This window comes from Rattus rattus, chromosome 3 (genome assembly GCF_011064425.1).
Source record: "Rattus rattus isolate New Zealand chromosome 3, Rrattus_CSIRO_v1, whole genome shotgun sequence".
Classification (NCBI taxonomy): Eukaryota; Metazoa; Chordata; class Mammalia; order Rodentia; family Muridae; genus Rattus; species Rattus rattus.
In genome coordinates, this window is record NC_046156.1 from 220611360 (window position 1) to 220623436 (window position 12077).

Genomic DNA, 12077 nt, shown 5'->3' on the forward strand with positions numbered 1-12077 from the left:
AGAACCATCAGCATAGGTTGATCATCTTGTGAGGCAATCATGGGCTCACCTTGACTCCACTCTTAGTCATCTTGCTCACAGACTTAAAATCAGAAATAATGAAGGCCACCAGGTAGGTGCTCATTTTCACAGTGATGTCAAAATGGTCTTCTATGAGTCCTTCAGCAACAGTCACAGATTTCACCTATTATCAGAGTAAATAACCAAGTAATCCAATTGTTCAACACACTAACACACATCGTAAGAAGAAATCTCCCAATATAAAATACATATTGAAGAGACCAGTACAATAATTTCTATAATTATTTTTAAAAGTCTCTACGAGCTATCTGACTATAATTTAGAGGTCAGAGCCAGACCATTTGATTCTATTTCTTTCTCCTTTTTTGTGGAATATAAGGACACTCTACACTGGACAAATATAACCATTTACTACCTAAAAGAACTTCTGATGTTTATATTAAGTTGAAAATACCCTATGACTTTACATAATGTGCAAAATCTTTTTCAAACTTAGCCTTACTTTATTTGAATAAGTTTTAAGTAAAACCATGATACAAGAAGTCTTGAAGAAAGAAAGGGTTGCATGCTTGTGCATACAGTCTAAGAGATGTGCTCCCAGAGGGAGAGCCTAACACTTTAGCCCAGTAAGTGTTTCTTACAGAAAGAAACAGCCCAGGGAGAAGCAAGCAGATGGACACATTTCCTATGGTCAGTTCCACTGTTGCCTGTTTTTGTGTCCTCATCCTTTCTAACTCCCATCAGTTACAAAGTATGGTGCTTACCTGTCACTTTCTGGTCATTTCAACCAATTCTGCTAAACAACTTAGCTTTACTCCTTAAGAATCTCAAGCTATCCTTTCCTCTAAATGGTTTCTACATATGTCCAGCCCAAGTTTCTATTTTTGATGTGCTAATTAATAAGAAAGCAACCTGATTGTACTAATATAAAGTAAGATGTACTTAATCTCTTACAATTGCCTAAACTTTCAACATTCTAGTGGTATATAGAATCTCACTTTCCAGCCCCCACTACCAAATATCTATTGTTCTTCCTCTCAGCACCACATCCGTTTGGAAAGCTAGCCCACTCTTATTTAGATTCTACCAGTGAAAGGCTTTCCTGATCCAGGAGCAAGATGGTATTAGAGGCTTTCCTGTGCTTTCAGGTGGGTCCCAGATACCCAGTAAATTCGGATGTTATTATCTTTGTGCTATCTCTAGAGCGCCTTGCCATTCATATACAAGGTTATGAATTTTTTTCTCAAATGCCTGATGCTCTGTTATTTTCCTAGAACTGTGATACTCTTATTAGGTAATCCATTTCTGTGCTACAGAGCAATGATTAACATTGCTTAGGGTGAGAAATCATAATATAAAAAGTGTATTTTCTATTCATATGCAAAAGTAGAAACAGGAACAGAGCTAGCTAGTAAGAGTTTGCAAAGAACACAGCCCTTTAGGGTGAAAAGAATTTACTTGATGAAGGAATCTTTTGGGTGTTTAAAAATATAGGCACAGGTTTGTAGTGTAGATATGTTTATCTTGGATTCTATGTACCTTTGTCATGGCTACCATAATGAAAATGAATGCTCTTTAGAATCCCAGACAGATTATTCTACCCTGGACCTCATCAAATAAAAATAAATTATGAACAATGAAACCACGTATTGCCTGGTTATGGTGCTCACTAGCTGCACCACAGCTGTACCATAGCTGCAGTTGTACTTGATTCAGTAGCCATGATCCATGACATAAAGAAAGCAGATGAATGGTTTTATTTCTTGGGCATGAACATCTTCCTGCCTTATAAATCTGGGAGAGTGCTACCCACGTCTACCTTGAAAAACTGACTACTCAACAAAGCTAAACTCTAAAAATACAGGCTTTGAAAATACTATTCTTCTTTTGGATGCCTGTCCAATGTCACACATATAACTATCTGGTATACAGTTAATGTCAGTAGCGATTAAATGGTAATTATTATTATTATTTAGACTGAAATGTAACTACACCATATCCCCCTTCCCTTCCCTTTCCTCTGTGCAAACCCTCCCATATACCCCTCCTATTCTCTTTCAAACGCATGGCCTCATTTTTCATTAATTACATGAATATATGATCACTCTGCAAAATGCTACGTGTATGTAGGTTTTCAGCTTCTTTATTTTCTGTCTTGAATTCAGAGTTGATTAGTTTGTATAACCAAATTGGAGTGCTCTTTCCTGGGAAAGACTTATTTCTCCCACTCTCCACATTCCTTAGTTGCCAGTAATTATTTGTTTAGGGTTGAGGCGCATCATAGGCTTTTTCTGTCTACTGTGGCATACGTAATGTTGTCCTTGTTCAGCTCATGCATTAGTGACACTATATGGATGTAGCATCTGACATTACTAGGAGATGCTATACGGCTTAATTTCAAAAAGCTCTTTACTTAACATCCTCATAAAATAACACAGGAGAAAGTAGGGTGAGAGCAGTTTCTGAAGGGAACTATTTGTTGAACCTGGTGTGAATTCCTGACAGTTCCATCCCATGTCTATCATTCATATTGAAAACCTGAACTTTCTAAGGGGCATTGTTTTGTTGGTTATCAACAAACTTGAAACAAAAGCATTGGTTCGAGCGAAGAGAAAAGCCATTAAACATAACTGTCGAGAAATAAAACCAAAGGTAACTGAAATGTTAAAGTACTGGACATCACAGAGAAGGGCAGTTTTCCCCGGAGCAGATTCCATTTACACTTACCAAGGGCATGTTGGAGATGGCCAGGTGCCTTGGATCCCTCTTTATCTTGATGGAAAAACTTGCCTTGAGGGCAGGCTCATCAAAGCAGGGAAAAGCCATTCTAGCAGCTGTGGGTTCAAACTGTGTTGCTGCAAGTATTCTACAACAAGAAGTGAAATGAAATCAATACAATGAAACAGGGACTCCAAATGAGGTATTTGTATTATAATTCAAGATCCTTGGATATTACTCCTTATTTATTGACTTATTTATTTATACACAGGATCTTGCTGTGTAACCCTGGCTAGCTATGGACAGCAGGCTGGCCTCACAGAGATCTACCTGCCTTTGCCTCCCAAGTTCTAGAGTCAATAGATTTTTTAAGTAAAGAGAGGCTAGGGAGATAGCTCAGCTTGTAAAGTGCTGTTCCTACAAGCATATGGACCTGAGATCAAATCTCTAGCACCCACATGAAAAAGCTGTGTATGAAGATATATATGCAGCTGTAACCTTAACACTTAAGGGACAGACAAGTAGCTTCCCAGAGATCACTGGCCATTCAGTCTCTAACCAAGTTCAGTTGCTCAATAAAGAATGAAAATACTCAGAAGACATTATTTTCACCTTATATACATATGGGTGCATACACATGTATAACACATGTTAATGCAAATACAAAAGAAAAAAGAAAAGAAAAAATTCTATAACAAAATCTCTTATAAAAAAACAAAAAATTACATGAAAAATATGGACAGCATTAACAGCTTTAAGAAACAGTGAACTCTGACACCCGCGGATCCCGGCCCGCAGCAGCTCTCTGCTCCCAGACCCCGTGGGAGAGAGACCTTACTGCCTGGTCAAGTGGGCACTCCTGAGGCTGCAGAGCAGAAGAGACCACCAACACTGCCCACCCCTGCCCACATCCCTGGCCCAAGAGGAAACTGTACAAGGCCTCTGGGTTCCTGTGGGGGAGGGTCCAGGAGCAGCAGGAGCCCTGCCTGAGACACCGCTGGATCCTGAAGGAAACAGACCCGGTAAACAGTTCTCTGCACCCAAATCCCGTGGGAGGGAGAGCTAAACCTTCAGAGAGGCAGACACGCCTGGAAACCAGAAGAGACTGCTCTCTGCACACATTACTGATTCCAGAGGAAAGCACCAGAATCCATCTGGAACCTTGGTGCACGGAGGCTCCCGGAAGGGGCGGCGCAGATCTTCCTGGTTGCTGCCACCTCAGAGAGCCCGTGGGCAGCACCCCGCGAGCGAACTTGAGCCTCGGGACCACAGGTAAGACCAACTTTTCTGATGCAAGTGACCTGCCTGGTGAACTCAAGACACAGGCCCACAGGAACAGCTGAAGACCTGTAGAGGGGAAAAACTACACGTACAAAAGCAGAACACTCTGTCCCCATAACTGGCTGAAAGAAAACAGTAAAACAGGTCTACAGCACTCCTGACACACAGGCTTATAGGACAGTCTAGCCACTGTCAGAAATAGCAGAACAAAGTAACACTAGAGATAATCTGATGGCAAGAGGCAAGCGCAGGAACCCAAGCAACAGAAACCAAGACTACATGACATCATCGGAGCCCAATTCTCCCACCAAAACAAACATGGAATATCCAAACACACCAGAAAAGCAAGATCTAGTTTCAAAATCATATTTGATCATGATGCTGGAGGACTTCAAGAAAGACGTGAAGAACTCCCTTAGAGAAACACAGGAAAACATTAATAAACAAGTAGAAGCCTACAGAGAGGAATCGCAAAAATGCCTGAAAGAATTCCAGGAAAACACAATCAAACAGTTGAAGGAATTAAAAATGGAAATAGAAGCAATCAAGAAAGAACACATGGAAACAACCCTGGATATAGAAAACCAAAAGAAGAGACAAGGAGCTGTAGATACAAGCTTCACCAAAAGAATACAAGAGGTAGAACAGAGAATCTCAGGAGCAGAAGATTCCATAAAATCATTGACTCAACTGTCAAAGATAATGTAAAAAGCGGAAAAAGCTACTGGTCCAAAACATACAGGAAATCCAGGACTCAATGGATGATCAAACCTAAGGATAATAGGTATAGAAGAGAGTGAAGACTCCCAGCTCAAAGGACCAGTAAATATCTTCAACAAAATCATAGAAGAAAACTTCCCTAACCTAAAAAAAGAGATACCCATAGGCATACAAGAAGCCTACAGAACTCCAAATAGATTGGACCAGAAAAGAAACACCTCCTGTCACATAATAGTCAAAACACCAAACGCACAAAAAAAAGAATGAATATTAAAAGCAGTAAGGGAAAAAGGTCAAGTAACATATAAAGGCAGACCTATCAGAATCACACCAGACTTTTCGCCAGAAACTATGAAGGCCAGAAGATCCTGGACTGATGTCATACAGAACCCTAAGAGAACACAAATGCCAGCCAGGCTACTGTATCCTGCAAAACTCTCAATTAACATAGATGGAGAAACCAAGATATTCCATGACAAAACCAAATTTACACAATATCTTTCTACAAATCCAGCACTACAAAGGATAATAAATGGTAAAGCCCAACATAAGGAGGCAAGCTATACCCAAGAAGAGGCAAGAAACTAATCGTCATGGCAACAAAACAAAGAGAAGAAAAGCACACAAACATAACCTCACATCCAAATATGAATATAACAGGAAGCAATAATCACTATTCCTTAATATCTCTCAACATCAGTGGCCTCAACTCCCCAATAAAAAGACATAGATTAACAAACTGGATACGCAACGAGGAGCCTGCATTCTGCTGCCTACAGGAAACACACCTCAGAGACAAAGACAGACACTACCTCAGAGTGAAAGGCTGGAAAACAACTTTCCAAGCAAATGGTCGGAAGAAGCAAGCTGGAGTAGTCATTCTAATATCAAATAAAATCAATTTTCAACTACAAGTCATCAAAAAAGATAAGGAAGGACACTTCATATTCATCGAAGGAAAAATCCACCAAGATGAACTCTCAATCCTAAATATCTGTGCCCCAAATACAAGGGCACCTACATACGTAAAAGAAACCTTACTAAAGCTCAAAGCACACATTGCACCTCACACAATAATAGTAGGAGATTTCAACACCCCACTCTCATCAATGGACAGATCATGAAAACAGAAATTAAACAGAGACATAGACAGACTAAGAGAAGTCATGAGCCAAATGGACTTAACGGATATTTATAGAACGTTCTATCCTAAAGCAAAAGGATATACCTTCTTCTCAGCTCCTCATGGTACTTTCTCCAAAATTGACCATATAATTGGTCAAAAAACGGGCCTCAACAGGTACAGAAAGATAGAAATAATCCCATGCGTGCTATTGGACCACCATGGCCTAAAGCTGGTCTTCAATAACAATAAGGGAAGAATGCTCACATATACGTGGAAATTGAACAATGCTCTACTCAATGAAAACCTGGTCAAGGAAGAAATAAAGAAAGAAATTAAAAACTTTTTAGAATTTAATGAAAATGAAAGTACAACATACTCAAACTTATGGGACACAATGAAAGCTGTGCTAAGAGGAAAACTCATAGCTCTGAGTGCCTGCAGAAAGAAACAGGAAAGAGCATATGTCAGCAACTTGACAGCACACCTAAAAGCTCTAGAACCAAAAGAAGCAAATACACCCAGGAGGAGTAGAAGGCAGGAAATAATCAAACTCAGAGCTGAAATCAACCAAGTAGAAACAAAAAGGACCATAGAAAGAATCAACAGAACCAAAAGTTGGTTCTTTGAGAAAATCAACAAGATAGATAAACCCCTAGCCAGACTAACGAGAGGACACAGAGAGTGTGTCCAAATTAACAAAATCAGAAATGAAAAGGGAGACATAACTACAGATTCAGAGGAAATTCAAAAAAAATCATCAGATCTTACTATAAAAGCCTATATTCAACAAAACTTGAAAATCTACAGGAAATGGACAATTTCCTAGACAGATACCAGGTACCAAGTTAAATCAGGAACAGATAAACCAGTTAAACAACCCCATAACTCCTAAGGAAATAAAGCAGTCATTAAAGGTCTCCCAACCAAAAAAGAGCCCAGGTCCAGACGGGTTTAGTGCAGAATTCTATCAGACCTTCATAGAAGACCTCATACCAATATTATCAAACTATTCCACAAAATTGAAACAGATGGAGCACTACCGAATTCCTTCTAGAAACCACAATTACTCTTATACCTAAACCACACAAAGACCCAACAAAGAAAGAGAACTTCAGACCAATTTCCCTTATGAACATCGATGCAAAAATACTCAACAAAATTCTGGCAAACCGAATCCAAGAGCACATCAAAACAATCATCCACCATGATCAAGTAGGCTTCATCCCAGGCATGCAGGGATGGTTTAATATACGGAAAACCATCAACGTGATCCATTATATAAACAAACTGAAAGAACAAAACCACATGATCATTTCATTAGATGCTGAGAAAGCATTTGACAAAATTCAACACCCCTTCATGATAAAAGTCCTGGAAAGAATAGGAATTCAAGGCCCATACCTAAACATAGTAAAAGCCATATACAGCAAACCAGTTGCTAACATTAAACTAAATGGAAGAAACTTGAAGCAATCCCACTAAAATCAGGGACTAGACAAGGCTGCCTCTCTCCCTACTTATTCAATATAGTTCTTGAAGTTCTAGCCAGAACAATCAGACAACAAAAAGGAGGTCAAGGGATACAGATCGGAAAAGAAGAAGTCAAAATATCACTATTTGCAGATGATATGATAGTATATTTAAGTGATCCCAAAAGTTCCACCAGAGAACTACTAAAGCTGATAAACAACTTCAGCAAAGTGGCTGGGTATAAAATTAACTCAAATAAATCAGTAGCCTTCCTCTACAAAAAGAAAACAAGCCGAGAAAGAAATTAGGGAAATGACACCCTTCATAATAGACCCAAATAATATAAAGTACCTCGGTGTGACTTTAACCAAGCAAGTAAAAGATTTGTACAACAAGAACTTCAAGACTCTGAAGAAAGAAATTGAAGAAGACCTCAGAAGATGGAAAGATCTCCCATGCTCATGGATTGGCAGGATTAATATAGTAAAAATGGCCATTTTACCAAAAGCGATCTACAGATTCAATGCAATCCCCATCAAAATACCAATCCAATTCTTCAAAGAGTTAGACAGAACAATTTGCAAATTCATCTGGAATAACAAAAAAACCAGGATAGCTAAAACTATCCTCAACAATAAAAAGGACTTCAGGGGAATCACTATCCCTGAACTCAAGCAGTATTACAGAGCAATAGTGATAAAAACTGCATGGTATTGGTACAGACAGACAGACAGATAGACCAATGGAACAGAATTGAAGACCCAGAAATGAACCCACACACCTATGGTCACTTGATTTTTTGACAAAGGAGCCAAATCCATCAATGGAAAAAAAAAAAGATAGCATTTTCAGCAAATGGTGCTGGTTCAACTGGAGGTCAACATGTAGAAGAATGCAGATCGATCCATGCTTATCACCCTGTACAAAGCTTAAGTCCAAGTGGATCAAGGACCTCCACATCAAACCAGACACACTCAAACTAATAGAAGAAAAAACTAGGGAAGCATCTGGAACACATGGGCACTGGAAAAATTTCCTGAACAAAACACCAATGGCTTATGCTCTAAGATCAAGAATCGACAAATGGGATCTCATAAAACTGCAAAGCTTCTGTAAGGCAAAGGACACTGTGGTTAGGACAAAGCGGCAACCAACAGATTGGGAAAAGATCTTTACCAATCCTACAACAGATAGAGCCTTATATCCAAAATATACAAAGAACTCAAAAAGTTAGACCGCAGGGAGACAAATAACCCTATTAAAAAATGGGGTTCAGAGCTAAACAAAGAATTCACAGCTGAGGAATGCCGAATGGCTGAGAAACACCTAAAGAAATGTTCAACATCTTTAGTCATCAGGGAAATGCAAATCAAAACAACCCTGAGATTTCACCTCACACCAGTGAGAATGGCTAAGATCAAAAACTCAGGTGACAGCAAATGCTGGCGAGGATGTGGAGAAAGAGGAACACTCCTCCATTGTTGGTGGGGTTGCAGACTGGTACAACCATTCTGGAAATCAGTCTGGAGGTTCCTCAGAAAATTGGACATTGAACTGCCTGAGGATCCAGCTATACCTCTCTTGGGCATATACCCAAAAGATGCCCCAACATATAAAAAAAGACACGTGCTCCACTATGTTCATCGCAGCCTTATTTATAATAGCCAGAAGCTGGAAAGAACCCAGATGCCCTTCAACAGAGGAATGGATACAGAAAATGTGGTACATCTACACAATGGAATATTACTCAGCTATCAAAAACAACTTTATGAAATTCATAGGCAAATGGTTGGAACTGGAAAATATCATCCTGAGTGAGGTAACCCAATCACAGAAAAACACACATGGTATGCACTCATTGATAAGTGGCTATTAGCCCAAATGCTTGAATTACCCTAGATGTACAGAAAACATGAAAATCAAAACGGATGATCAAAATGTGAATGCTTCACTCCTTCTTTAAAAGGGGAACAAAAATACCCTTGGCAGGGAATAGGGAGGGAAAGATTAAAACAGAGGCAGAAGGAACACCCATTCAGAGCCTGCCCTACATGTAGCCCATACATATACAGCCATCCAATTAGACAAGATGGATGAAGCAAAGAAGTGCAGGAAGTGTAGATCACTCCTGAGAGACACAGCCAGAATACAGCAAAATACAGGCGTGAATGCCAGCAGCAAACCACTGAACTGAGAATAGGACCCCCCCGTTGAAGGAATCAGAGAAAGAACTGGAAAGAGCTTGAAGGGGCTCGAGACCCCATATGTACAACAATGCCAAGCAACCAGAGCTTCCAGGGACTAAGCCACTACCTAAAGACTATACATGGACTGACCCTGGACTCTGACCTCATAGGTAGCAATGAATATCCTAGTAAGAGCACCAGTGGAAGGGAAGCCCTGGGTCCTGCTAGACTGAACCCCAGTGAACTAGACTGTTGGGGGAGGCGGCAAGGGGGAGGTAGGGAGGGGAACATCCATAAGGAAGGGGGAGGGGAGGGGATGTATGCCCAACCAGGAAAGGGAATAACACTCGAAATGTATATAAGAAATATTCAAGTTAATAAAAAAAAAAAAAAAAAACAGTGAACTCTAAAACGGATTAGAAAATCCTCAATGACCCGTGGAATATCAGGTATAAGCTATTCAGAAAGAAAACATACACATTATTAGTAAACATGCCTAAACAGTTTCACTTTCTTAACCATTAAACTAAAGAAAATGTTCACTATGTTAATCCTACCTACTCATGAGCATGGGAGGTCCTTCCATCTTCTGATACCTTCTTCAGTTTCTTTCTTCAGGGACTTGAAGTTCTTGTCATATAGATCTTTCAGTTGCTTGGTTAGAGTAAAACCAGATTTTATACTATTCAAGGCTATTGCAAAAGGTGTTGTTTCCCTAATTTCTTTATCATTTGTATAAAGGAGGAATACTGATTTCTTTGCGTTAAGTTTGTATACAGTCACTTTGTTGAAGGTGTTTATCAGCTATAGGAATTTTCTGGTAGAATTTCTTGAGTCGCTTATGTATACTATCATAATTATCCACAAATAGTGATACTTTGTCCAATTGTTTTGGACCCACATGAAGACCAAGATGCTTATCTGCTATATGTGCTGTGAGGCCTAGGACCAGCCTGTGTATGCTCTTTGGTTGGTGGTTCAGTCTCTGAGAGCCAAAGTGTTCAGGTCAGTTGACTCTGTTGGTCTTCCTGTGGAGTTCCTATCCCCTTTGGAACCCACAATGTTTTCTCCCATTTTTCCATAAGAGTCCCCAAGCTCCATCCACTGTTTGGCTCTTGGTATCTGCATCTGTCAGAGTTAGCTACTGCATGGAGGCTCTCAGAGGACAGCCATGTCAATCATGTGATTTTTTTTCTTTCAGTTTATTAATGTGGTGGATTGTATTGATGGATTTTCATATATTGAACCATCCCTGCATCCCTGGGATAAAGGAAGTCCAAGTAGGTGGAGGACCTCAACATATAACCAGATATGCTAAATCTCATAGAAAAAGAAAGTGGGAAATAACCACGAACTACAGGAGACAATTTCCTGAAGAGAACACCAATGGCTCAGGCTCTAAGAATGACAACTGATAAATAGGACCTCATAAAACTGAAAAACTTCTGTAAGGCAAAGGGCAAAACAACAGCTGACTAGGTAGATCTATACCCAGTAGGGTAGATCTAATATACTAGGTAGAAGCTAGTATCTTTACCAATCCTACATCTGACAAAAGGCTAATTAATATCAAAATCTAAAAAGAATTCAAGAAGATAGACACCAACAATTGAAATAACCTAATTAATGTTGGCCTAATGCTAATTTTGGGCCAAGGCTGGTCACCCCAGAGAGGAGAGAGTCAGTATGTAAGAAGCTAAGTGACCCTACCCCCAAGTTATTTCTGATTAGTAAATAAAGATGCCAACAACCAATAGTTGGGCAGAAGAGATAAAGGTGGGGTTTAGAGCCAGAGAGGAACAAGGAGGTAGTTGAAGAAGAAGCAGGAGGAGGAAGAAGAAGCCACCATGTGTTAGAAAAAAAGAAAACTTGTCCCTGAGGGCTGCCCAATTGGAGTTAAGAGGAAGTCAGATGAAATGTAGTAATAACTCGGTGCTTTGATAGGAAAGTAGATTCTAACAACATGGAGATCAGTATTGCCCTGTTCTTCTGTTGTGTAAGGATTGTTGTGCACATAAAGGTTATGTGTGTCTCTCATCCAGGAACTTAAATAGCAAAGATGGGGTAGAAACCTTGAACCATAATTTAATAAATTTCTACAACACATACAAAGCTAAACAGAGAAATCTCAACAGAGGAATTTCGAATGGCTAAGAAGCACTTAAAGAAATGTTAAAAGTCCTTAGTCATCAGGGAAATGCAAATCAAAACAACTCTGAGACTCCACCTAACACAAGTCAGAATGGCTAAGATCAAAATCTTAAGAGATAGGACATGCTGGAGATGATGTAGAGCAAGGGGAACACTTGCTGGTGGGAGTGTAAACTCGTACAGACACTCAGGAATTCAATTTTTCTCAGAAAAATTGAGTATAGAGCTACCTCAAGACCCAGCTATACCACTCACAGGAATATACTCAAAAGATGCTCCACCATCCCTTAAGGACACTTGCTCAACTATGTTTATAGCAGCTGTATTTGTTATAGCTAGAAACTGGAAACAACCTAGATGTTCCTCAACTAAAGGATGGAACAAGAAAATGTGGTACATCTATA

General features: G+C 39.6%; 2 protein-coding genes across 4 annotated transcripts in view; both read right to left on the reverse strand.

The window, feature by feature from the left end:
- The window catches only part of Mctp1 (multiple C2 and transmembrane domain containing 1), an 865685-nt gene that overhangs the window by 767588 nt on the left and 86020 nt on the right, over nt 1-12077 (reverse strand). The gene's annotated exons all lie outside the window — the stretch shown is intronic.
- Erap1 (endoplasmic reticulum aminopeptidase 1) overlaps nt 1-12077 on the reverse strand; it is a 38577-nt gene that overhangs the window by 18228 nt on the left and 8272 nt on the right. For all 3 annotated transcript variants that reach the window (XM_032899109.1, XM_032899110.1, XM_032899108.1), the window contains exons 3-4: nt 2749-2887; nt 50-184 (exon numbers count right to left, since the gene is read on the reverse strand). In XM_032899109.1, coding sequence (XP_032755000.1) covers nt 50-184; nt 2749-2887 — 274 coding nt within the window. The remainder of the gene's footprint in view (nt 1-49; nt 185-2748; nt 2888-12077) is intronic.